Genomic DNA, 25,761 nt, shown 5'->3' on the forward strand with positions numbered 1-25,761 from the left:
TCACTGGGCTCAGAACTAGCAGGGTGAGGATTTGAGACACTGCTGTTGTACCTTGAGGGAGGCACGTTTCCCTGTTTGCTCCAGTCCACCCAGCTGTATGAAAGGGGACCAGCTCTGCTGGGGTTCGGCTCTGCGATTGAGTGAAGTACTATTCAGGGAGGAGTCATGTGCTTTCTGTTAGCTTTCATGTGATGGAAAAAAGGAAGAGCTCCCGACGTATAGACCACTGTGGCTAAAACACAGAACAGCATACCTTTATAAACTCACAACTCATGAGTCCTCAGTCAGGAATGTAGAGGAAATGTAGCCAGCACAGAAGTACAGTAACTGGTCAAAACACTGCTGTGGAGAGGACTCCAAAGAGAGCTGGTTATGGTCATTGTCTGCTTTTATTTCCTAGTCTGCCCTTGACCTGGTGTGTCATATGTTTTGTTAAAGCCAGGGAAGAGACTTATCGCTAACATTTCAGATGGCCTTTCCCATCTGTTACGCAAACATTTAGACTGGGCGCCTCTCTTTCACGTGAAACCAGCAGATGATGGGCAACACAGAAAAGCCATCACCTTGCACTCACTGAAAGTCAGAACCTTAGCAAATGTTCCTAGATTGCAGTGAGTGCAATCATCATCCGAGCCCCAAAGCGCAATAAACTCAATTTATTACTAATTATCAATACAATATAGCTGCCATTTTATTCAGTTTATTTTTACATAGAGCTCCTCATAACAAGTTGTCTGAGAGTGCTTTCACAGTGATTAACACAATGACAATTACATTTACTTTTGCACTCATTTATGCAGCTGGGCATTTTACAGGAACAATATGGGCAAAATATCTTGATCAAGGGGACAACAGCAGTGTCTCTCCTGGGATTTGAACCCACAACCTTCCAGTTACAAATCCAGGACCCTGACCACAGTGCTGCAGTTTAGAAGTTATTGACATTGCTCAGCTCTATGTCTGATTCACTTGAGCCAAAGCACAACACGTACAAGGGAACTTTCAACAGCTGGATCTCCTGTACAACTTTAACTGTAACAGTCCCCTCCTGAGGAGCAGCCCTAAGCTGGGCAATATCTCTTTTCACTAAATGGGAAATCTTGGCTGGCTATGTACTGTATGGAGACCTTGTTAAAAAAAGTTTCCTTTTTATGCACGAAATAAGAATAAATAGGCTACAATGTACTACATCTCTACTTTGGGGAATTAAAGTAGGCTACGTCTGAAAAATAGGAGACCTGACCTGTTTAACAAGAGAGAAAGTCAAAAGGGTTATGAATAATTAGCACCACTGAGTAATTAGTCCTGAGTTTGTGACTTGAGTGCCATCCCTTTTCACTACTGAACCTGTACAGGTCAGAAATACAGTTTAATACATGAGGCTATAAAAACTAGAGCACTCACTGGACACAGGATCGGAAAGGAAGGTTAGTACTCTTTTCCATAGGAACGGACTGCATTTGCCTTCCCTTTCTGTTTCTGTTTCTGTTTTGGAAGTGATTTATTAAAGAGCTACACCAGGAGGAAAAGGGCGTCTGTGAAACACTCTCTCACAGTGTATTATGGAGACAGGACTCATGAAGCGTGATCACAAAAAAATAAATTCAATATCTTCCCATAACTAGTATTATTTATTAAAAAGCTAAATCAGTTTTGGTTTTCAAAAATTACACACCAAAATAGCTTTTTATCACCGAAGCCCTAGTACAAGACTATTGAAAAATCTTTAAAGGTCACTTTGACAAGTGGTTTCTAGGGCGAATTATCACCTTAGGAATCACTGAATGCACTGCACTTTATGTTGTCTGAATAGAAGTGCTAATAAGTCATATGGCGTCACAAGTCAGACATATAAATGTCAAGCCGATATTTGTCTTCCACGTTAAGAACCATCTAATGCAATCAGTAAATTATTAAATACACTGGGCATCAGAAGAAGCATCACTCGATGCATGTTTGCTTCCAGAAAAATAAAACAAGGTTCAGTTTTAAAAACAAGAAAAAATATGCAGCTATTGGAAATTTAGAATACTGATCAAATATTTTTCACATGAATTGAATTAATCATTCATTCCTGACTGATGATGATGACATTGACTATTGCATAAATACTAAATGTCCTTGCCAGAAGGTGGTTTGATTTAACTTATTGAATGTCAAGACTTGGAAAGAGAAAGAAAGAAAACATAAAAAGCACCAATACACCCTTATCAAGAGACCAACACATCTGTGTCATTGTACTGGAGGGTAACCTACATCAGCGTGCTGTGATTTACTGTGTGGAGACGTCACACAGTAAATTATTAATTTTAATTTTACTGGGATTATTAAACCCGTCAAGGTATTACAGCCAAACACAGTCCGTCAATGACACGCCACGGTATGGGAGACCAGGGGTCATAACAATTTGACTTGTGGGGATTGATGGCAGCCAGGCTGCACGACACTACATGGATCAAGCTGGCCTTCCTGCGTGCCCATCCTGACGTGACAACATTCCAGCAGGACAACACTCATCCTCATGCTGCTCCTGCAACAGTGGCTTGTTTGAGGGATGAGAATTTGATAGCTGTGACAGAGATGAACTACATGCCAGACTTAAGCTCCATTCAACATCTGTATGATGAGTGGGGATGATATGTGACATCTGGAGCTCAGAGACCAGTGAACAGGCACATTCTTGTCCAGGCTGTGCAAGAGGAAAAGGATAGTGTCGAACAAGACAGAATCTGTCAGCTGAAGCAGAGCAGTGCACCCTGTACAACTTCCCACAGTTACTGCTGACAGCCTGTGACATTCAAAGTCACGTCCCTGCTGATCAAGCTTGCCAGTGACACACAATAATCAGCACAATGAATTTAGACATGTCATTGTCAGTCTGTCTGCTGCCAAAAAATTGGACATTTCCCCAACAATAACTTTGCGAAGTTGCTGCAGTTGTGATAAGCTTCTGTGGATGCTTAGTATACAAAAATTCCATGCCCCAAATTTCAAAGCAGTGCTGATGACAGTAAAATATATATCTGTCTGGCTCAGCGGGGGCCAAGTGATTAAACCTTTCTGTTTCACACAGGAAGTGCTCAGAGCCTGGGTGACACATGCTGGAGTCAGTGCCAGCAGACCCAGACCTGGAGCTGACTAGCAGCTCCGAGGTGCTTGCTATATCAGCCTCTCTCACCTGCTATGATTTCATTTACGTAAAGAAGAAATAAAAAGATTTCAATTGAGGATCAGAGGCTAAATAAGGAGCCCGCCGGTCTCTGTGTTCGCTCTCAGTGCTGCTCTCTCTGCCCTTTCCCTCCCCCCGCCTCTGACCTGAGCTCAAACTCGGCGAACAGGCTGTCGAAGTGCCGCAGGGCCTCCTTCATCTTGTCGGTGTAGGTGTTGAGGTCTCGCAGGGCCTGGTCGCGGGTGATGGTGCGCACCTCCTCCAGGCTCCGCGTCAGGTCCTTGGCCAGGGGCCTCATGGCCATGCTCTCGATCTCCCGGTTCATGATGATGGAGCCGGCCGCCAGGCACTGGCCAGACCGGACAGAGAGAGAGGGAGTTACAGTAGGAAGCACAGACACGCGAGCCGCTCTGCAACACAGGCCGGGAGCAATCAGGGCGGCAGTGGATATGCACAGGATCGACAAAATAACAGGTTTTCTGAAAAAATAAAAAGGCAGCTGTAACTGTATCTGCTAACTTCAGCCTCTGTATCGTAGAGGGGCCGATGAACAGCCAAGGATGTCTTGTGGTAAACCTGGACACACCAATGCCTAGTACCTAACAACTCCCAGTGTACTGAAGGGACCCCCAGACAGAAGTCCGTCACTTCTGATCTGTTGCAGCCCAGCTGCCATTTGTTTCAGCTTCTTTCATCTACTAGATGCTATAGGCAAATATAAGCACGTAAAGCTCCAGCCACAGAAAGGTTTCCACACTGCCGCATCTGCTGCTCAGTCTGGAATGCGCGCGCGTGCCGGCGGTGTTTGAGTACGGCTGCAGTGTGGAACTGAGTGGCTGTCTGGGACACAGGGCTTATTCCTACTATGCGGCAAATAAAGTATCTGTGCATTTATATTCTGTCTGGGCAGAAGGGGACACTTTAATTTAGCAGGGTTACGGGAGTGAATGCTTATTGCTATCTGCCTTTAAGACTCGAGTATAAATAAGGAATATAAAAGAAGACAAAACACTTCAAATCTTAACATGTCTTTGAGTGGGGTCAGGTCACTCGGGGGGTTACATCCAGTTCTTCCTCAGCAAACACATTTTCCTTTGAATTATTTACCCTGAACTTTCCAAGTTTTAAAACAGAAGCACAACACGATATGTGGCAGTTGCATTGGGGTTCAGACACGACTGGAAACAGACCCCCAACCACAGCTCCCAGCGAGATGAGTAAGCGGGTCTCGTGAATCTTGTGCCCTTGAGCCTTGTTCTGAGGGATTCCCTACCTCTAATGGAAGACTGGCTTCTTTACCTCCTGGAAGAATTAATTCGCCTGACAGAGGAAAACCGTTCACTGTTAGATATCTTAATAAACACACTTGACCTTAGCAAACCATCGCTTAATTGCCAAAACCTTAGGGTCCCCAAATCAGAGTTAATCAGATTTGTACGGCTGATTTCTGATTCCCAAGTGTGGGTGTCTGCTCTGAGCTTGCGAGGATGGTGAAGTGTGTCTCGGCCTCTCTCTGACAGGAGACAACGATTATAACAGGTTTTAAACGGATACAGTTCAGGACTGGACTGCTCACGATAGGCACATGATGCCCAATTTGTTCAGTCTCATGCCAGCATCAGTGTGGATTTGCTATACATAGAAAGAAAGCTCAGAAATTCCCCACAGCCTTCTTGAAAACTGAAATTCAAACAGGAATTAAAATTTGGCCAGGATGATGGGGTAACACCCCTACTCTTTTCAAGAAACCTGGGATTTTTAATTACCACAGAGCGTCAGGACCTCGGTTTTGCTTCTCACCCAAAGGAAGGCACCTTTTTTACACTATAGCGTCCCCATCACTGTACTGGGGCATTTGTAGCCACACAGACCGCAGGCTAAGTGCCCCCTATTGGCCTCACTAACACCTCTTCCAGCAGCAACATCAGCTTTCCCAGGAGGTCTCCCACCCAGGTACTGGCCAGGCTCACACATGCTGGGCTTCAGTGGGCTACCAGCTGGGAGCTGCAGGGTGATACAAAATCCTCAAAGGCATTGACAAACACAACCTAGTGGACTGCTTCAGGATCAACAGAGAAATACAGACCAAAGAACACAGGTGGAAACTATGTGGAAATGCATTGAAAACCAAAAAAAGAAGGCAATCATTAATGTTAAGGGTTATGTGTATCTGAAACAAGCTACAAAGCCATATTGTTGAAACTGATGCCTTGGGTTCCTCTAAATAAATGACAGGAAGAAATCCTCAGATCAGTTAGCTACTACAAAACACATTGTGCTTCCATCCTGTGTTATGCAAGGATGGAAGTCTCTTTAATATGCTTCCCTACAAATTGTCTGAACCTCTCTTAACACAGCCATAATTTATATGTCAGCTATATCATTATGCACAACGTACGCCTGTATTTAGAAAGGTACGCAAGTGTCACTTCGGCAAGGAATTGTATATTTGTCTGCAACACAGCACAGCAGGGAAATGCATTTAAACAGATAAAAAATGTTTGAGACAAGAGATCCAAACATATATCTTAACAATTAATTTTCTTCTGGTTTTATTCATGTGGCTGCAATTAAATGTTTGAGGTTATGGTTTAAGCTAGTCGCAGGCAAATGCATACTGCAGGTGTCCTGTTCTCCCAGTTAGCTCACGGGACCCAGACGGTCTGGATTACCAGAACTGGACCCCCTGAAGAAGAACAGCCTTACCTCGGCCCCAAACCACAGCTGCCCTGCCAGGTTCTCATGTCTGATCTCTTCAGGGAACTTCACACAGAAGTCTCGGTTCGCCCGGTCGGCAGGGATACATTCATCCATGATTTGGTTTATGATGTTTAGCACACTATCCTGGATGCAAGAGAAAAAAGGGACAAAATAAATCATACTAGAAAGTAATCATCACCATTAACGACAGTAATTAAACACTGCTTGTGTAATACCGAGTCTGCTGTGCCTCAGGAAGCCATGGTCTAGTTTTACAACAGCTGAGAGCGTGTTAACTTTTTCTGTGCTGGTCTGGTTTGGGAACGTCTCTCAGGAGAGGAAACCGCTGGACAGCTGGTCCACACTGCTTCTAAGATAACTGGCTGTGACCACTCCCACCCAGCTCTTCCCCTGCTTGAGCTCCCTCCCCCAGGAAGAAGGCTCAGATGGATCGCATCTAGAACACACTGGTTCTGGAAGAGCGCCTATCCTGAGGCTATTCAGGCTCTCAACTCAACACAGTTATGAACGTGTGTTTTGGTAAATTTGTGGATTTCTGTCACTGTAACCGAGCATTGTATTGAATTTTACATATGTATGTTATTTACGCTTATTTTTTGCAACAGAACACAAAGATCTTTGTTATGCAACAGAACACAAAGATTTCTAATGACCCAAAGGGTTGGTTTGGCAATAAAGCGGACTATTTTGTTATTTATCACCACCAGTTTCAATAACTGCTTATCCAATACAGGGTCACGGTGGCCGGAGCCCGTTCCAGGAAGCAATGGATCCACACTGGACGGGACGCCAGTCCGTTGCAGGGCACGCACAGATACAAACACACACTCACACTACAGGAGTAAAGCAGAGCACCCAGAGGAAAAACACAAGAACACAGAAAGAACATGCAAAATCCATGTAGCAAGCAGCCCAGGTGTCCAGAAAGACAAGGCAGCAATGCTAACCCCAGTTCCATCATGCCACTCCTTATTCTGTTATTACCTTGGTTAGATTCATTTGCTTCAGTAACAGGTGACTGTTTCAGATTGTATTTAGTTTACCCTTCTATTGTGACTGAACTAGTTCTGAAAGTAAAAACCTACAGCATTTTCATGATATAACATGAGAACTATACATACACTGTATATATTTTGGAGAACTATACAGATGTGGTACAGCTCTTAGCTGATCCAGATCTTCTTTGCGTCACCTGTACCTGTAAGTACAATGCCATCTTGGGTTCCTCTGGTGTTCATCTGGACTCTATCCTTGGCATAAATGCTCTTCTTCAACCATATTCTGAGTTGCTGTAGTGTCAAACTGCTTTGTCAACATTAATGTTTGCATTTATGCGACAGAATATTTGCAGGTCAGCAGAGTTAAAACTGAGTATATGTTTTATGGTTCTCTGCTTACACAAAACTGGTCGTTTGAAAAACACATCGGTGGTTGCAAGATCAACCCTCCTCTGGTGGCTTCTCATCTCCTCTGCCTTTGAGGTCGTTATCAGAGAGTGTCTTTGTTAAATATTGCTCAAACTGTGTCGGACCTGTCTTATCCAGCCTTTCAGCCTCAGTGACCTGACCTCTGACCTTCTCTGGCCAATACTGTGACACCCAGGAGCCCGTGCTTCTGCTGTCTAGGTCTCCCAGGACTCAATCCTTTGTAGTTTCAGTTTAACCCTCTGCCTCCTGCACAGCCTTAGTTTTTCCAGAATCAGCTTTGGAAGAGGTGCTGGACACTCAGGAAGAGCTGGAGCCTCTCACTCACACAGGGATCACACTCCCAGGGGGCACAAAGGGTCTGAATTTCAAACATTCAAAATCCACCGTTTTCTTCCCAGAAAGTGTATGTTTTAAACAACAACAATGCTCATTATGACATTAATTCAGTATAAACAAGTACTTTTGTACTGTGGAATTTTTACTTTTATGTACTTTGGAATTTTTAAAAACTGAAAGGCTATCATTTTCTTACTCGTACTCTAAAATGACCTTTAAGGGCATATAAACTACTTGAAACAACGTGAACAGCGTTATACAGCAGCTAAGTCCTGGACGCTGTTACTGCCGAGGCCCCCAGGTCAGGCAGCTTGTTGCGTCTGCCCCCTTGTTCTTCTGCTAAAGTGGACGTCGGGCCGCTGGCACCCCCCCCCCCGCATCATTCCAACAAGCGCGGTTCCTCACAAACAGGCAGAAAGCAGCCCCATGAGCAGGGCTGGTCTGCCACTGGCATGTACATGTACATGCTGCAACAATGGCTCACAAAAGGGTTATATAGCTCTCCACGTTATAATCTTATTAAAGCGAAACGTAGTGTTGAGAAGCGCTGCCGTGCCTGTCAGACAATCTGCTTATCCACTGCCTCCCTCTGTTAACGCACGCCCAAATCACTTGTCACTTGGAGCCCGTCCAGAATTTTTTTTCCCTTTCTTCTGTGCTATTTTTATATGGCACAGCCATTAATCCTCCGCGGCCCGTCAGTTATGTAAATGCCAGACAGGCTCCGAGTGGCTCAATCTGCCTGTAATGCACTCTCCCAATCACCTGACCTCCACTTCATGGGCAGCAGGTCTGGAGTAAGTGGCGCCTTCTCTAAAGAGAGGGTATAAATAGAGTTGCTCTATAGCTGATCCCATCTTAATAGGCGTGGAGGAGCCCTGTGCCAGCCTGCTGTGAAGCGACCACTGTGGTGCTCCCCTGTGTGGCATCTCGAGAGACTTAACAAGCCAGTCGTGGTCATGCAGGACACAAGGAAAGAGCAGGACAAAACCACATTAGAACACCCCTCATCTGGATTTGGTGAGGTGGGGATGGGGTTCATCTCACTTGTTAATTGTGATTAATTGTAATCAAAAATCAACCCATTTGAGACTTTGTGTGCCATTCTCACAAAAAAACTGGGAAAAGTCCTTCATTTTTCTTGCCATGTTCAGTGATACTGCAGGGGGTTTCAACTATGTGTGAACAAGCACTTTGTTGTAATTTTATTGAGCTTTAAAAAGTGGCTGATGATATCTTTAAAGAAAGCTGTGATGTCTAAGTTCTAAGCTTTTCAATGTCAGGGCCAACAGCTGTCACACCCACACAAGTACTAATCTAATGCAATTGACTGGCTCTTGCCTTTCACGATATGAAATAGCTCAAATAACTAGAAAGTCAAAGCCAATCAAAGGCATGCTATTTTCAAGTTCAATCTGAAAACCAAAATGTTTTTTCTTCTTGCGTGTGTGTGCCTGCACATTTAGATTAATCTTGGACCCATTTTTTTCTTTGAACTTGTTAATGCGAGAATCAGCACTGTACTCTGTGAAACTGTCAAGATAAAAAAAAGATCACTCTGCTGTGTCTCAGCACTGGGTTCTCACGCAGTTTTGCACCGAGACCTGTTGTGAAGGATTCCTTTGGAGGCTGGTTAATTGAGTGAAAGGCTGGGCAGGTTTACAGCTTGTGAAGGGTCCAGGCACAGTGACAATGAGAGGTGGTGCAAATACAGTAAATGACATTGTTAAAGCCCCTCCAGTGAAGCTAATCACTCGGGTACATCAGTCACACGCAGGGGCAGTGTTACATCAGGGGAGGACCAGGAGACTGGGCCACAGTTAGACAGAAGGGGCACAGCTGTTCAACTTAAGAATAACTGGGGGCTGTTACTGTGCAGCATCTGCCCCAGGGTGCACTGTGAGCCCTGAGATCTAAAGATCACGGACACAAAGACAGGCCGTGCTGCTCCAGGACGTGCTGGACAGGCAGGGCTGGACTTGGAGAGAGGGCTGCCCTCTCTGTGCCATCTGCGGGCAGCAGTCAGCTGGCACTAGCACAATCCCAGACCACCACGGCACTTCTTGTCACCTGTGCTGAGCCCAGGCTTTGCCGCATTCTCCATCACATTTAAGGTGCAGCCTTTGCAAATTCTGACAAAACAGTCAATCCTTTCCACCATCACCAAAAGCAACCTGACAAGCAAGTTCCTCTCTGGGCGAATAACCCAGAAGCCTGGTGATCCTCAATACTTTCAACCACAAAATCAGAGAATCTCCTAGCCTATGTCTTCATGCTCTGTGAAGGTGTTCTATGTTAGAGAATGCTTAATAGTAATTGCTGCTTAGAATCACAGTGCCAGCTACTCACGTGTTCATTTTCACAAGTGTAGGATTTATTCAGGAGGGATTTAAGTGTTAATTCATGCTTTTTCAATTACAGCATGGAGCAACGTACCAGACACGCCAGATGGGACCTAAGTTTCTGGGAGTTAAACAGCACTTTCCGTCAGGATAGGTAGCGCAGATCACATGACTCCAGCCCATTAAAATCCCTTCCTCAGCATTTAGGTAGCCAGGTAAAATTCACAGGTCAAAGTTCCCGAGAATTAAGGGGTCTGGCAGGAAAGCTGTCACTGTAAGAAGAGATTGCTCCCCTGACAGAGCAACATCAATGAGGCACAGAGCAACAAGTCACTACACCACACAGCCCCGTGTCAAAATGGCCCTCGCTCACATACAAAGGGACAGAAAAACCCATTAACTGACATGGTCTGCAAAGACGAAAACACGTCAGATACTGAACCTTTGATTTCCCACTGACACCGTTATTATTTTATGCCCATTGGAAAAGACATCTCTGTAAATGAGATTTTCTCTTTTCAGAGATGTTACCCATTTAAAGTAATAAATCTAGACTCCTAGGAAGACCAGCTGCACGAGAGTCACCATTTCACTCAATGACAATGAACATTATGGTCTGATATAACACAGGAAAGCTGAGGAAAATGAGACAAGAGCAGGGCAAAATCCAGACAAGCTCACACTGAAGGGGAGGGGGTGGGGCAGGTCACAAACAAGACAAGCTCATTCAGCCCATCTGGCCTGTTTGGTTGCTGATAGATAACTGATCTCATCTTGCATCCATTTTCTTAAAAGAAGCCTGGGTAGCAGCATCCACAATACGGCCCGTCACACACTCCCACACAACCGTTTGTGTAAGCAAGCGACTCCTGTCCTCGGAGAAGGCATGAAGTCCCTTTGACCAAGGTGGTTAAAGCTTTTCCAATGCACTCTAAGGTGATAACAATGCTGGACCCATCACTGCACATAACCCAGGATTTGGATATACTCCCTAAAGAGAGGGTAGTCAAACTCTGGATCTGGTTTCTATTCTTTGCCAGTCATCAGAACAGCTACTGTAAATTATATTATCAAGCAATTAAGGATCAATTCAACAATTTAACTTATTGGAAGGTTCAAGGTCTTGTAAAGGCGTGGAATCCAGGGCCCAAGGCTGACTAACCTGACCCCGTCTTGTCTGCTGCGAATGTTCTGGCTCTTGATATGCAGCAATACAAGAAATCTGTCCTCACTCTGCAGTTCTCTTATCTGCATTTCTCTCTTGCTCTTTTGAAAACAAAGGTGAGTTAGCAGATGAAAAGGTCTCTTAAACACAAGGTGTGGTGTGGGTGATTACTAAAGAAATTTAAAATGAACAACTGCGAACAGGACTTTAAGCATCCTTCTAATCACCAGACCATTACTGCAATGTCAATCTGTGGTTCAATACAGCTGTCGTACAGCCTGGCTGATGGTCTTTATATAGAAGGGTTCACCAAATATAACAATATAATCTGCCAGGCAGGAGCTAACTTAGAGGTCAAATTCAGATTGATTTTTCTCAGCAGTACTATACTGCAGTACTCCAGGCTAATAAATGTGATGCAAACATTAGATTAACGAGAAGGTAACATATTTAAATTATTAACATAGAAATACATTAAAAGATTATGCACAATCAATGTGGGCAAGCATGCAAGCGCCTCTCAAGGTCTCTAAAATAAAGACACGATTAGTGTGCCAGAGCCCAGACTGACAGCAATGGATTTTTTCTCCTGTGCAAAAACAAATCTGCTGAGAAAAATCCCAGCTACTGAGATAATGTAGCAGCAGCAGCAAAGGTTCCACTATAAATGGGGTGTCCTGGAATATAGGATGCATCAGGTGAGTTGTTCATTATATGAAGGAATTTTGTTGGGATGAAATCATGACACAAAGATCCAAGAGGACTAAGCTCCCTGCCGCCTCCTTGTGGAATCTGGAAGATGAATCTGCTCCTACAGATGCAGAAGAATACTTTTGTTTTCACATACACACACAATGTACACATGGAGCAAAACACTGGGTCTTTATCTGCTGAAGTTTTCCAATATCATGCCCTTTCAGCACCGAACAGAAGATACAGAACTGTATTAGTCTTCTTTAGGTCTATGAAACATTGGCACTTATTCGGTGGATGGAACGTGTCCAAAAACACCAGAGAACGCAGAGTGCTTTTTTCCTTATTATTTTATTCATATTCCAAATTAGCTAGTTTAAGCCTTACTGTTCTCCAGCCAGGCTCATTGGAGGCTAGGAAGATTATAATTCACCTTCTAGATAAAACAGAGAATTATTAAAGAGTCAAAGAATAAGGACATTTTAACATTTTATTCCGTAAACTGAAGATTGTATGACACAGATGTGCTTTATCTTAGTCTTCAGACCTGATAGACCAAAACCCTCCTCATAGAGACACATCCTCTGGCACACATGGACGTGCGAGTTTATAAACAAAAGGAGGCCATTCGAGCCATCTAGACCATTTGGAAGATAGAAGCTAATTCGACAGGGGATCTCTCCAGCCATTTCCTGAAAGAAGTTGGGACATCAGTTTAAAAAATATCATGCTCAAGTTCAAGTTTATTTGTCATTCCAGCCACAGACAAGTATGCGGTGGAACAAAACATCATTCCTCCTGGTCCACGGTGCAAATACAGACAGGACACTGACACAGACATTGTAGACAGGATACACATAGTGCAAATTACTACTAATAATACTAATAATAATAAATGAGAAAACAGACGCAGTGTACACGGGATATACAGGACACATAGTGCAATTTATGTTTTAAATGGCTGGGGAGCTTGTTACATACTCCCACAATCCTTTGGGTAAAGACTGTATGCTAACACACTCAGCAAAACACATAATGAACGTACAAATTCACAACAATAGATACTTAAAATTAAGAGAAGACACATTTAGATTTGAAAACAGAAAGCTGATCTTTACACTAGGACACTTGTGTCTGTAACAAACTGCCCAGTCACTTATCAAAGTCATATTGATTAGATTATAGGACTGATTAGCTACTGTCAGCCAGATAAGCAGGATGAGTTGAAAGTCCTCCTTTCCTGTACAATGTTTCTGATGCACTTATTTGTCTTATTTGTTCATCTGAGAGGGCTCTGCAGTTTAAAAATCACATGATAAAGCCATTTCTGTAGGAACAATATGAAGGGTTCACTACAGTTTCAGCAATGGTCAAGATAACCTCGCATTCAGTGCTCTGCACTGCAGTCAAGATATTTGCACTTTTAACAGATGAGCTTTTTAAAACTTGGTAAATAGTATCTGCACCACATTGGAAAACCTCACCTCGAAAAAAAAGCTAATAGTTCTAAAAATCCTGAAGAATTCCTTGTACAGCCAGCATCACTCCTGAAGCTACTGACGTTCTGCTATATAGAAAGATCTTAAATAAAACCAGCAACAGGATTAGACACTGCTTGCTGACTGCAGGCTAATCTCAGGTCATCATTCACCTGTGTGTCACTGAAAACGTCAGACCTGTCCTGTTTAGAACCTCTTTCATATTACAGGTTAGTGTTCTTGAATGCGTCTTCTGTTCTATTCAGTGAAACTTAATAATTTTGTCTATTTAGGTTGTTAAATAAGCAAATACCGCAGGAGATCTACAAAACAACACAGAGGAACCACACACTGTGCATTTTATGTGCAGCTGGGTTGATCTCTTCCAGTCAGGCTATGTCATTCCTTCCCTCAGGCAACTAAGGACTGCTGTATTTTGCAGAACATAAAAAAGAGGTCTTCAAACATTATAGATTGAAAAATATTATATACAGGCATACTACTTTCAGAGATAAAAGTATCATTGTATCATTCAAAAGATACAAGTTCATCCAGCTCTTAGAGATATGTTTGCCGAATTTCCTCTAAATATTTTAGAATGATTGTTACAATCAGAATGAACAATTACAAAGCATCAAGAAAAACAGAACTTAGACAATTCCTTTTCAGTCTGATTTCTTCAACCCGAAAGTGTGCAACAGACCACACCTCCACAAAGAAAAAGCAACTTTCTTTCCCTGGCATTTTCCAACTAGGCTTTATACAACACTTTTTAGAATTTAGCATCTCAGGGGTTTGTTATGTACAAAAAAAATCAGGGAATCATAATTATTTTCCATACATCTTTTTTCTAACTTCTTCCTCAAGTACAGTCATGGGGGAGCTGGAGCCTATCCCAGCAACCAACAGGTGCAAGGCAGGGTACACCCTGGACGGGACGGCAGTCCATCACAAGGCACGCACGCACGCACGCACGCACGCACGCACGCCAGGGACCATAACCTACCAGCATGTCTTTGGACCGCGGGATGAAACCTTATGTCTTTCACATGTTAGTAAAGAGATATGAATTTGCTCATTTCTAGTGAGGAAGGGAGCTGCTGTGAGCAGCAGAAAGATAGCAGGACGTCATATTCTGGATTTGTTTTAGTCTTCTTTTACATACTCTGTGCTAACTGTGCCCATTCATTTTTAGCAAAGAGCTTTATGCTAATTACAGACAATGAATTTAATTATTGTATTTTATTGTACCATTTTGTAGTCAATTATAAATGTTTTAAAATGAATACATACATTTCTCCAGCATTAGACACCACATGTATCTAGGACATATTTCCGATCTGATCTAGACTGGAGGCCAGGCAGCCATTAGTTTTCATATCTAGTGTATGACTGTCACCAGTGTTCCTAATGGGTTCTTCACTGTTACAATCTGCACATTCCCTGGACAACAGCAAGTACCTGTGAATGCAGTTTAAGATGATGACACTTCAAGTAATTAGTTGTTAATTACCTCTCCTGCTAATCAATCTGTTTTAAATAGGCTAGATTATGAACAGTCAGATCCGTTCCAAATCTGCTTAGAGCTAATGAAGATCAACGTCTTTTTAGAGTTTCCGGGATCAATTAAATTAAACACCTAATCCATTTAAGACCAGGGGAGGGGCACCCTGGGTTAAATGAAGAGATTTGTGCTGTCAACTGACTGCTCTGTTACGGCAGACAGGTTCATGAGACAGGAACAGGGCAAAGAACATGCTCCTTCAAGTACTGAAATCGTAACTGGAGTTGTAGGCATGTGCATTCTGGGAACTTTCAATAATGATTTATTCTTTGTCAGTAGCTCCTAGGGCATTGAGAGGAAAAGCTTTTCCACACAATGGAGCCACAGAGAGTACCAAGGCATTGCAAAGGCTCCAGGGAAATCCACTGCAGGTGTACAGACAGCATGATCAATGTGAGTGGCAACTCTCAATGCCAGTTCAATCTTCACTGTGCAAAGGCAAAGATAAATGCTACATTCCAGACATGACAAGGTCTCAGCAGCCCGGCATCGGAGCAGACATGTCCCGAAAGCAACGCAGGACTGGGCTAGATAAACAGCGTCACTGCTAAAAAGACACCTCACAGGTACTCACTGCAGAAGAGATGTGCGTTCTCTTCAGCAAGATAGGCTGTATAGTTCCCCTTTCAGATTATCTCCAAATCTTCTTAGAGATAATGAAGATCAATGTATTTTCAGTTCTGGCCCTCTGTCAGTATGTGAATGTAGAGCATAACAGGAAGAGAAAAACACCATATTCAAAGTTTAAGGAATTCGTTCCAAGGGGACAGTGGATGGCCTGTAAAGTGAAATCAACAATGACTATAACTGGCAGTAACTAGTACCACAGTAGACATTATCTACAAGTTGTGATGCCGCAGGAGGCATGGACATCAGACGGGCACTGATATAAGCACAGCCTGGCACACAGATACACCTGGAGACACTCAGTTTAGTGGAGTTCATTGAGCTATCAAGATTAATGCTGAGCTCATAGTTAAGCTCCCGACTGACTTAAAGTTCCCTATCTGAATACCATGGAGAGCTTTCTTGGAACAAACAATGCGTCTCAAAAACACATGGTTTTAAAGTTTCTGTTCTCCTGGGATTCTCTATTATTCGTTTCCTTGTTATCTGATTACAATCTGATTAGTAGTGCATAATTAATGATTTTAGAGTAACACTGTGTTCCATTGCTGTTTCATTGGTTTTGTTCCAGATTTCATGCAATATACTGTAAACACAGGGTACAAGCAGATGATAAAGACGGGTTCTAGATTAATTTAGCAAGCAGAGAAGGGACGGGAGACGAAGAAGGAAGGTTGGGAGAACACAGAGACTGCCCAGATGTCTGTGTGTCACCCGAGTGGATCTATTCCCTCTATTAGCAAGTGGGTACACGCCGCGGATTGTCTGAAATGCTCAGGAAAGGTGCCTGATGCTAGCTGCAGCAAAGTGTGTTAAAGTGAGAATGAGCTAAGAAGAAATACATATCCCCGAGGCAGAAGAGAAAGGACAGCAGCGCTGACAGAGACGGGAGACAGGGAGAAAGAGGAAGGCTGAAAGCGATGGGAGCAGGGTAATCGCTTTGTTCTCTCTTCCAGTCTCAGGGATGGTCTTTGAGGAGCAGGCAGGAGGCCAGGACTTGACCTTATTAAATGGCTCCTGGTGACAGCTGCCTAGGCCCAGGCAGGTCTTCAAACACCGCCGTCTTTTAATTACCTCCCTAACGCCACAAATAATCCCACAACGCCGCTGTTATCATGTTAGCCGCGAGAAGGAGCGTCTCTTTCATCCCTAAGAACAGGAACCCTGCGCTATCCCACATAAAACGACCCCGTCAGCAGGTGCTCAGCCTCTCGCGCGCTCTTGTGTCTTTTCATTGAAATCCTTCCAGCTTTGCACATGCATGTCTCTGCCTCGAAAAACTACTCGGAAGCACAAAGAGCGGCTGTGCTTTCCAAGGGCTAGACCTAGGAAGCACTGCATTAGGAGTGACACTCACTGCAGATTTGTGCATTTTGAGAAGACCGTGCTTGTGTGAATCATTTGCAGTCCTGCCCTAAACCCCACAGTCAGAAAGAGTTCTAAGACAGAGCCAACAATCGGTTAATTTGGAGGACAAAAGGAAGAAGAAAAAGTCATAGTGGGGCGGAGCGGTGGCTCTGTGGCTAAGGATCTGCGCCTGTGGCTAGAAGGTTGCCGGTTCAAATCCCGCAGCCGGCAGAGGAATCCTACTCCGTTGGGCTCCTGAGCAAGGCCCTTAACCCCAACTGCTCCAGGGGCGCTGTACAATGGCAGACCCTGCGCTCTGACCTCAGGCTCTCTCCCTGTCTGTGTGTCTCATGGAGAGCAATCTGGGGTATGTGAAAAGATAATACCTAATGCAAGAAATTGTAAAGGGTTAATAAAGTGATATTATTATTATTATTATTATTATATTGGAAGTTGAGTTAAGAGTTAGTGTTAGGCACTGGCCACCCACTGAAACTAAACAGGTGTGAGCCTGGCCAGTACTGGGATGGGAGATCTCCTGAGTCTCCTTATCTGGCAAGATAAGGTTGCTGCTGGAAGAGGTATTAGTAGGACCAGTAGGAGCTGTGGGGTCTCTGTGGGTTTCTTATGCCTCAGTATAATGAAGGGGACACTAAACGGTAAAAACGCCGTCCTTTAGGTGATACGTAAAACCAAATTCCTGAGTCTCTGTGGTCATTAAAAATCCCAGGGCAATTCTTGATGTTAGGTCTTGTGTTACCCTGGTGTCCTGGTCAAATTTCTGGCCTTTACCAATCCTGGCCTCCTAATAATCCCCATCTGTGAACTGGCTTCATCACTCTGCTCTCCTCCCCACTGATGGGTAGTGTGTGGTGAGTGTACTGTGAGCGCACTATGGCTGCTGTCACATCATCCAGGTGGGGCTACACACTGGTGGTGGTGGAGGGGGGTCCCCATTACCTGTAAAGTGCTTTGACAGGATATTATTACTATTATTGTTTTTTCAATCCAACAGGAGAAGAAACTGGCTTTTCTGAACTGAAAACACAAATATCAACGACCATATTTAATAAAATCAACTGAAACACATTCAAAACCCCCTGCTTTTGTTCGTTTCCTGCAGTGATCCGGATGAATGGGGAACGGATGGGGATCGGTGCCCTGAATCCCAGGGTGAGCTCCTCTCTCAGTGCGTTTGTGTGCTGTGTCCCAGCAGGTCCTCCAGCTACTACATCCTTGACGGGTGCCGCAGGGTGGGAAAGCAGGAGAAGGAGCCTGCAAGGCTAATCCGGGCAAGGACAGATAAACTCTGTCGCACACATCGAGGGGCACCGGCAGGCTCCAGCTAATCCTGAGCAAGCCGTGAGCTGCGCTCAGCCCTGAGTCCCCCGAGAAGAGAATGCATGCGGTTCAGAGAGGAAATAAAGCCTTAACACAAACCCTCGCTGCACCAAACTCGAACGCTGGTCAACCAAGGGGTGTGAATTCCAGAAGGCTTCATGTGGCAGAGAGCTAACAGGGAGAACCCTTTTAAAGCGGCTCGAAAGCCAGGGTCGAACGGGTTGTCTGGGTCACGCAGCGGGTTCTGAAGCGTGTGCTGCTGCAGCCGAAGGCCGGAGAGCTTCGTCACCCGTGCGCCGGAGTTACTTGGCCTGCCGATTTCTCATGCAGAGCAGCTCTTCCAGGAGCCTCTCCTCTGTGTTACAGCCGGAGAGGCCCCGGCGCGCCGCTGCCGTGACGACAGCCCGGCGGAAGTGTGAGGCAACTGGGTCACACTTCCACCAGGCCTCTTCGGTTTGAAACAAGGGCGCTGTCTGGCAGACCACACATTCAATAAAATCCATTGCACAATCACTGGCAGAATTTTACCTAGAAAACGTTTCTAACAAAGACAATGTGAGGGTAACAAGAAAGCACACAAAATAACAAATGTAAAGGAGCCTTTCTGAGAGAGGAGAGCCTTCAGTTAGCCTCTGAAAATCGTTTGCTAACAGAATACTTTTTTTTCCAATTCACTTTGAAATTTCCATGGTTCATCCGCTAACATCCCCCACCACTCTTCCAGCAACCTTGATATAAATTTCAGGCTTGCTGTACGAGCATCAGTGTCAGGGCAGGCCTAACATAAAAGGCCTCTGTTTTGTTCCTGGTACCTTATCACACACTTAATGCTATGCCAGGGTTTCTGTCCAGTGAATCACAATATGGTCCAGCAGGTTTCAGGTACAGCAGTTTAGAAATACATTTTAATTGGAAGGCCACAAAAGGGCTCAGTTACAAGCCTGTAAAAGGCAGACTGATGTGTTCCTTAAAGACTCATGCTGTAACCTCAAGTGCTGCCTGCATACTTCCATTCTCAAATGAGTCCTGTCCTTCTTTCATGGCTAGAAGGAATGAATGAACTGCTCTCCTCACTTCTTTTCACAGCAGCAGGTGAGATCCAGGGGTATCTGATGTATGAACACCTCTCACAGAAGGTTACTGTAATCACCTGCAATCATTTAATGGCACAACACTGCACCCTACTACACTGTGGACCTAATGAAAGCCCAAGGCATTTCATACAGCATTTTCTTTTCTTTTCCATCAATATTTCAACGTCACATGTTTGTTTTAGGCTCGATTATGTTTGGGGATTTCCAGCTAATTTAGGGAGTAACTGTGTTAAAAACCCTCAAGAGGGTAGGTTGAGAGGGAATATCAAATGATGGTCTTGAAAGATGCACCTCACATTTTTTCCAGGGCTACAGGAGGAAGTTCTGAAAGCCAATGTGTAATCAGTGCTTCTGGTGTTGGAAATCCCTGCCTTGTGAAATAACCAAATTGTGTTGTCAGAGGTGGGACTGCCGAGATTCTCACTTCGTCAGCTTGATCGGTATTTCAAAAGATGGTGAAGAAGGCCCTAGCAACAAGGAAGAGCAGACACAGGCACACAGGAGTGCATTTTCAACACATTCCCTTCCACTGAAAGATGAAGGGTGGTCATGTACCGGAAATAATCCCTTTTCCTTCCAAGGTCTGAGTGCTTCACCAGGAAGGATGAGACACAGAATAACTGGAAGGGGTGAACGGAAAAGTATAAAAAACTATTCACAGAACTTCTTTGGGATTGTTAATCGAATGCTCAGCTCTTACTAGACAATCTGCCAGACACAAAGGTGTCTAGGCCTTAAACCCAGGGGAAAACACTGCCTGAACCGCCCAGCTCTCTAGCCGTAATGAGGCAAATAAGAGGCAGCTGTCTTTTCTAACAAGCACTGTTTTTTTAATGAGCTTGCAGGTTGCCGTTGCTCTTGCTAGGTCACCATTGCAGGTCTTATTTCCAGACGTCTTTGTGTAACAATTACACACAATTTTACGTTTTGCAGGCTAACACCATGTGACGTGAGCGAACACAACCAGGCCACCACTGACGTGCCGTATTTCATGCGGTGTGGAGCTGCTCCTGAGTGGCTCAACCGGAAAGGTGCCTGCTGCGTGGGTATGAACCTGGGCTCCCTCATTTACTGACTGGGAGCAGGACGGCTCAGATGGTGGAGTGCCACTGGCTCAGCAGGAGGAAGGACTGGGATTGGCCACCCAGGGCTCTCATGTGAGGTCGCAGGGCCGAGGCTCACTGTGATGTCCTGGACATGTCTGGGCGGGAGGGGTCACTGCAGTCACTCTGCACCTCCTCAGCCTTCCCATGCAGGTACAGGGGTCATCGCCGTGAGGTACAGACACTTGGCACTTCCAAATTGGATGAGAAAAAATCAGACAGATAAAGGCTGCATGGTCCCACCCTTTGGAGAGGCAGCAGTGACAATACTTTAGCCTTCCCCCTCAGCCAAAAAAACAAAGCTCCCACTACCAGACCTCTTGCCAGGTAAGTCCAGCTGATGGCTAATGAGGAGTGAAAAACATTTAAGGACAAGTGTCAGTAAGACTACCAGCCTGCCACATGGAACTCCATGACACCCCTGTGCTAGTCATCTACAGCCTGAGAATAGTGACAAACAAGAGGAGACCCATCTGACTATCAAATGGGCAACAAGTTTCTCAGCCTGCCATTTCCTGAAAGAAGCCGGGGTACTGGGTGTCTGGGTAGCTTATTACATTTCTTGCAATTATTCAAGTAAAGAAAACTTTTAAATATTCTTCCACATAGTGGCCACTACATCCTTCCACAGGCAGAGCACCTAGTAACCACCAAACAGCAATGATGCGAACAGCACAGAGGAACACTGAGGTCTCCGAACAGTCCCTGAGACAGTGTGTTGCTCTTTTTTTTCAGGTCACACAACGAACTTTCCCTTCCCCCAAGTTCAGTACTTACACAGAGGAAATGAAGAGTCCTCTTCACCCCACTGCCCTCAGGCAAGAGATATAAGAGCATACGGACACTGACCACCAGATTCTTCAATAGCTTCTATCCACAAGCAGTGAGATTGGCGAACACATTTAGCCATCCCCCTCGGACCACACCTACACCATCACCATCTACCTCACTATGATTTCTTATCTATTGCACATCTCCAGTCATTGTTTACACATCTGTATTGTTTACTTGTATATTGTCTACTGTTTGTTTGTATGTTGTCTTGATGCACTGTTTGCACTTTGTGTTTTTACACTTGTTTTAACAATCGAGAGACTTTCTGTCAGTAAGAATTCCACTGTACCAGTACATGTACCGGTTACATATGGCAATAAAGTTCAAGTTCAAGGTACCCCGTCTCTGCTCTTACCTGGCAGGACCGGAACTGGTTGACGAGCAAGGTGCACCTCTGTGGGTCCTTCCTGCCGTCCAGACTGTCCAGCTCCGTGGCCACCTGGTTGAGCTCCTCATCGGCGTAGTAGAACTGAGCCAGGAGCTGGGGGTCCGTCCTCTGAAAGAGAGAGGGGAAACAGCCGACGTGAGACTGCCACCAACACAACGCACACCGCCTGCTGAAGAGGATGGATGCCCGTCTTTCCTTGAATAAGCGACTGCGTTATATCTACTGTTTCAGACTTCAGCAGATTCAACATGCTGTACAAATGCTCCCCGTGTCTAACCGCTGAGTCCTGCTCCAGAAAAAAAAACCCCAATAAGTCACAATTATCCTACTTTCTCCACGTGGCACATGCAGTGCTCCAACAACTACAGGATTCAGTTCTTTCTCCTCAGATGTTTACAGGTAGATAATTCTTCTTGCACAACAGGTGCAGGGCATTTGGAGGCACACATTGAAGAAGCATCATGCCACTGTGAGGGTGGCTGTTTTGAGAAACTACCACTTTCCATGGGGGCTGTGTGGAGAGGTGGTTAAGGCTCCAGACACAGAAGCAGAAGGTTCAGGCCCTCAGGATTTTATATACTTCGATCAGTCCTTTTCTCAATCTCCTTTGCTCTAGACTGAAAAATCTGTCTGCATAGCACAATCCCCTGAGACCCGGACTCATTCTTGTAGCTCTTCCTGAGCCATTTCTAAGGGTCAAACACAATCAACACTGTGATCTACATTCAAAACTGAACACAAGTTCTTATGAAGGACAATCCTGGATTTAAATTCCACACTTTCTGATCTTTCCTATCCCCCAGAATTCTGTTTGCTGTTTTATTGCTTCATTGAAGAATCCACACAGACACCCAGCTCCCTGTTATGCGCATCTTCCCGCAGCTCTGAAACACCCATGTAATCCGTACAGTGTGTGTTCATACCACTGGTGTGGTAGCATGTTTCATGTAACATGATTACATGTTTCCCTTTTCTTGTCTGTTTCCCAGCTCTCCAGCCAAGTGCACACATTACTTTGAATTATTAGTGCTGTGAGAATCAGACCTTTATTAAGGGCTTTATCAAAAGCTTTCTGGAAAGTGTATCATGTCATGGCTGGACAGCTCGTTCTATACACCCACAACCCTTTGCATCAGGAAGTGCCTATTGGGCCCCAGATTCTGGGAACTTTTTATGTAGCCTGTAGAACCGCCACTTCCTTCTGACTTTTTCTTTAATATTTGTATTAAATATTATACATAATATATAACCATCCATGGAAGTGCTTCTTCCAACTCAGGATACAGCCGACCTTATCCATACCTATAAACTTGAGATATTACTGTGATCCCAATTCCCACCAGAACTAGCCTTTCATAGTGTAGCATAATCAAAATATACAAGTGTATAATGTTTTATACTGTAGTATATAAAAATTATACTGTTGTAATAAAAATATAAAAAAAGAAGAAGGCTGCTGCAAGCTCCCTGCCACCTTTCAAGACTTGGGATCCTGTAGAATGCTGTATACGGGTAGATGCAACTTACTGTTATTAAATATCAAAATCAACTGCCGTTTGAATTCCCCAGATGCAAGGCCCCATGTGCAGAGCTACAATACAGCACTCTTGGTCATTCAGGGCAAAGCATTTCAGTCCGTGACCAGACGAGTAGTTGTGCCTGCTGTGAGGAGTGGCACTTAAAGAGCCCCAGGCACTGGGGCTCCGCTCCACAGACACGAGCTCCACCGGATTTACTGTCAGATGACCGGACCAGGTGAAATCAGCTCTCAGCCAGTGAAAGAAAAAACAATCCTGAGACCCGTTAGTACCTCCTGTGAATACCCTGTAGAGGTCTGCAATCAGGCGTTGGGCGCCATTAGCTCGCCTCTAGTCAGGGGGCTGTGAGCTGCAGGCGGAATGTGATGCTTCCCCACATGTTACACACGTGTCAGAACAGGGTCAGGGCATCCTGCCTCAGCTGAGCACTTCAATAACTCAGGAGCCCTCTGTAGCCGCCGGGCAGGGGCAGGGCCTGGGGAGACGCTGCCCAGGCCAAGGGACAGCAGTCAGTCAGCTCCCCATACTGCCCTTCTGCTGCAGAGAACGTGTCTACCTGGGGCTACAGAAACCACTCACAAGGGGAACACCCTTAACATTCCAACAAACTCAGAAAAAAGGCTTAAGAAATGATACTTACAATTCGGATTATATATATAACATACAGCAATACAAGTCTGTTTCCAGCTGGAGTTATTCTCAATGTGGTACTGCAATCACATACATGTATAAATACAATGGTACACATCCCTCACACATCAGCTTTCAAAGCTTTCTCCCCCAGTATGAACTTCTAAAACCTCTGTGGGTGAAAAATGTTACTTTAACTTCTCTATTTCACGCCTATGGCAACTTGGGTCTGCACCTTTAAAATCCCTTATAAATTCCCTAACCTGAGACAAAATAACCCTCTGGAAAAGGGGAAAGACCTTTGAGCCTCCTTCATTCTTCCAGTCTGCTGCATCCTGCCCAAAAACTGACCAATTGTTCCTGAAAGACCGTGTGAACTACACAATGAAAACATGTTTTTCTCCGGCGTTTGTTACAGTTCCAGCTGCCGACTGCGTTTCTTGTGCTCACTGCTGTTCTGCAATGACAGTGTCTGTGAAGCTGGAGCGCCTCAGCTGGTTTAATATGAGGGAAATATTTCTTTTTTTTATTTTATTGTTGCTGCTTATCCATTTGCTTCCAGTCCTTGCTGCTGTATGTCTCCTGGCCCCTGTTTGCTTTGATTGATTTCATTATTATGGTGAGCAGAAAACCCCCACCACATCCACCATGGTTTCCTTCCACCGGGAACAGAGCAATGAGAGAACAGCCAGAGGCTGCGCTTCTTCCGAGGAGCAGCAAGGGGTCTCAGAGACGACTCTCACCCCAGGAGCAGAGTGGGGCAGCAGCAGGCAAGGGGGTGCTGAAGGTACCCATATTGACATCTTATGTTTACATCAGTTGTATTTTCTAGACAATGGTGGGAAGCAATAAAAAAGCAAATAAAACAATTAGATACGTATAGTTGAAAGCACACGACTGTGGCCTCATTTAGAACATTGTGTGCAATTTTGATCAGCACATTATAGAAAAGATACTGCTGCTCTGGAATCAGTCCAGAGAAGAGCAACCAGATATATTCTAGTGCGTAAGGGCATGTCTTCACCAAGAGGCAGAAGGCACCGAACCTTTTCAGTCTTGAGCAGAGCCGATTGCTGGGGGACCCAATACAAACATTCCAAACCTCAAAGACACTGACAGAGTCCACCCAGCTGATCTCTTCAGAACGAACAGTGAAACACGAAGCAGGGGACACGAGAGGAAACCTGTGGAGGTGCTCTTCAAAGTGAAAACAGGTGGCTGGCACTTCCTGATGGAAAGGGCTGTGAGAGTGCGGAACAGCTGAGAGATGAGATGAGGTGAGATGAGAAATCTACCCAGCCATGTTGTTTGAGCCAGTAGCCTGTCTTTTTTCAAGAAGCAGCTGGATGAGATCCTTGGATCAAGTAACTACTGGAGGCGAATGGCCACTTCTCATTTGCCCATTTCTTATGTTCTTATGTGATATGTCGCAGAAGTCTTTGCCTGGAGTCACCTCTCTGTCTTCTTCAGAGCTGGCCAAAACACCTCAACACTGTCAGTTCCATGGGGGGTTATCAGAGGTCATTTATAAAGATCAACACCTAGCAATTCCATTTAAATCCAAGTATTTGGTACTGGAATCACACAAATAAAAACCTCAAAATATTAACCTAACGCAAGGATAAGAAGGCCTGTCTTTGAAAGCAATGCACTGATGACACTGAAGAAACCCGACATAAGACTGCCTAAACCCAACACAGCACAGCTGAAAGCACCCAGTCTGCTCTGGCAAAAAACAGCACATTTCAGTCCCACATCACTCAATGCAGAGCAGTCAGGGAGGGGCCCAATTAGACGAGCAGAGCTCTGTACCACAGCTCAGAGGTGACAGAACTCAATAGCAACTGACAGCTTCATTGCACAGGGAGCAATGGGTTGACATATCAATTCATCTCCATTTCACAGTGAGCCCTTACTCAATTATGAACAATATAAACGTGCATTTCTTTGTTATTTTTATCATT

General features: G+C 44.7%; 1 protein-coding gene across 4 annotated transcripts in view; it reads right to left on the reverse strand.

The window, feature by feature from the left end:
- Positions 1 to 25,761, reverse strand: part of zfyve28 (zinc finger, FYVE domain containing 28) — a 174,411-nt gene that overhangs the window by 41,103 nt on the left and 107,547 nt on the right. For all 4 annotated transcript variants that reach the window (XM_088918584.1, XM_088918594.1, XM_088918575.1 and 1 more), the window contains exons 2-4: positions 21,597 to 21,737; positions 5,876 to 6,013; positions 3,316 to 3,518 (exon numbers count right to left, since the gene is read on the reverse strand). In XM_088918584.1, the coding sequence (XP_088774710.1) occupies positions 3,316 to 3,518; positions 5,876 to 6,013; positions 21,597 to 21,737 (482 nt within the window). The remainder of the gene's footprint in view (positions 1 to 3,315; positions 3,519 to 5,875; positions 6,014 to 21,596; positions 21,738 to 25,761) is intronic.

This window comes from Atractosteus spatula, chromosome 1, assembly GCF_055471065.1.
Source record: "Atractosteus spatula isolate fAtrSpa1 chromosome 1, fAtrSpa1.hap1, whole genome shotgun sequence".
NCBI classification, from domain to species: domain Eukaryota; kingdom Metazoa; phylum Chordata; class Actinopteri; order Semionotiformes; family Lepisosteidae; genus Atractosteus; species Atractosteus spatula.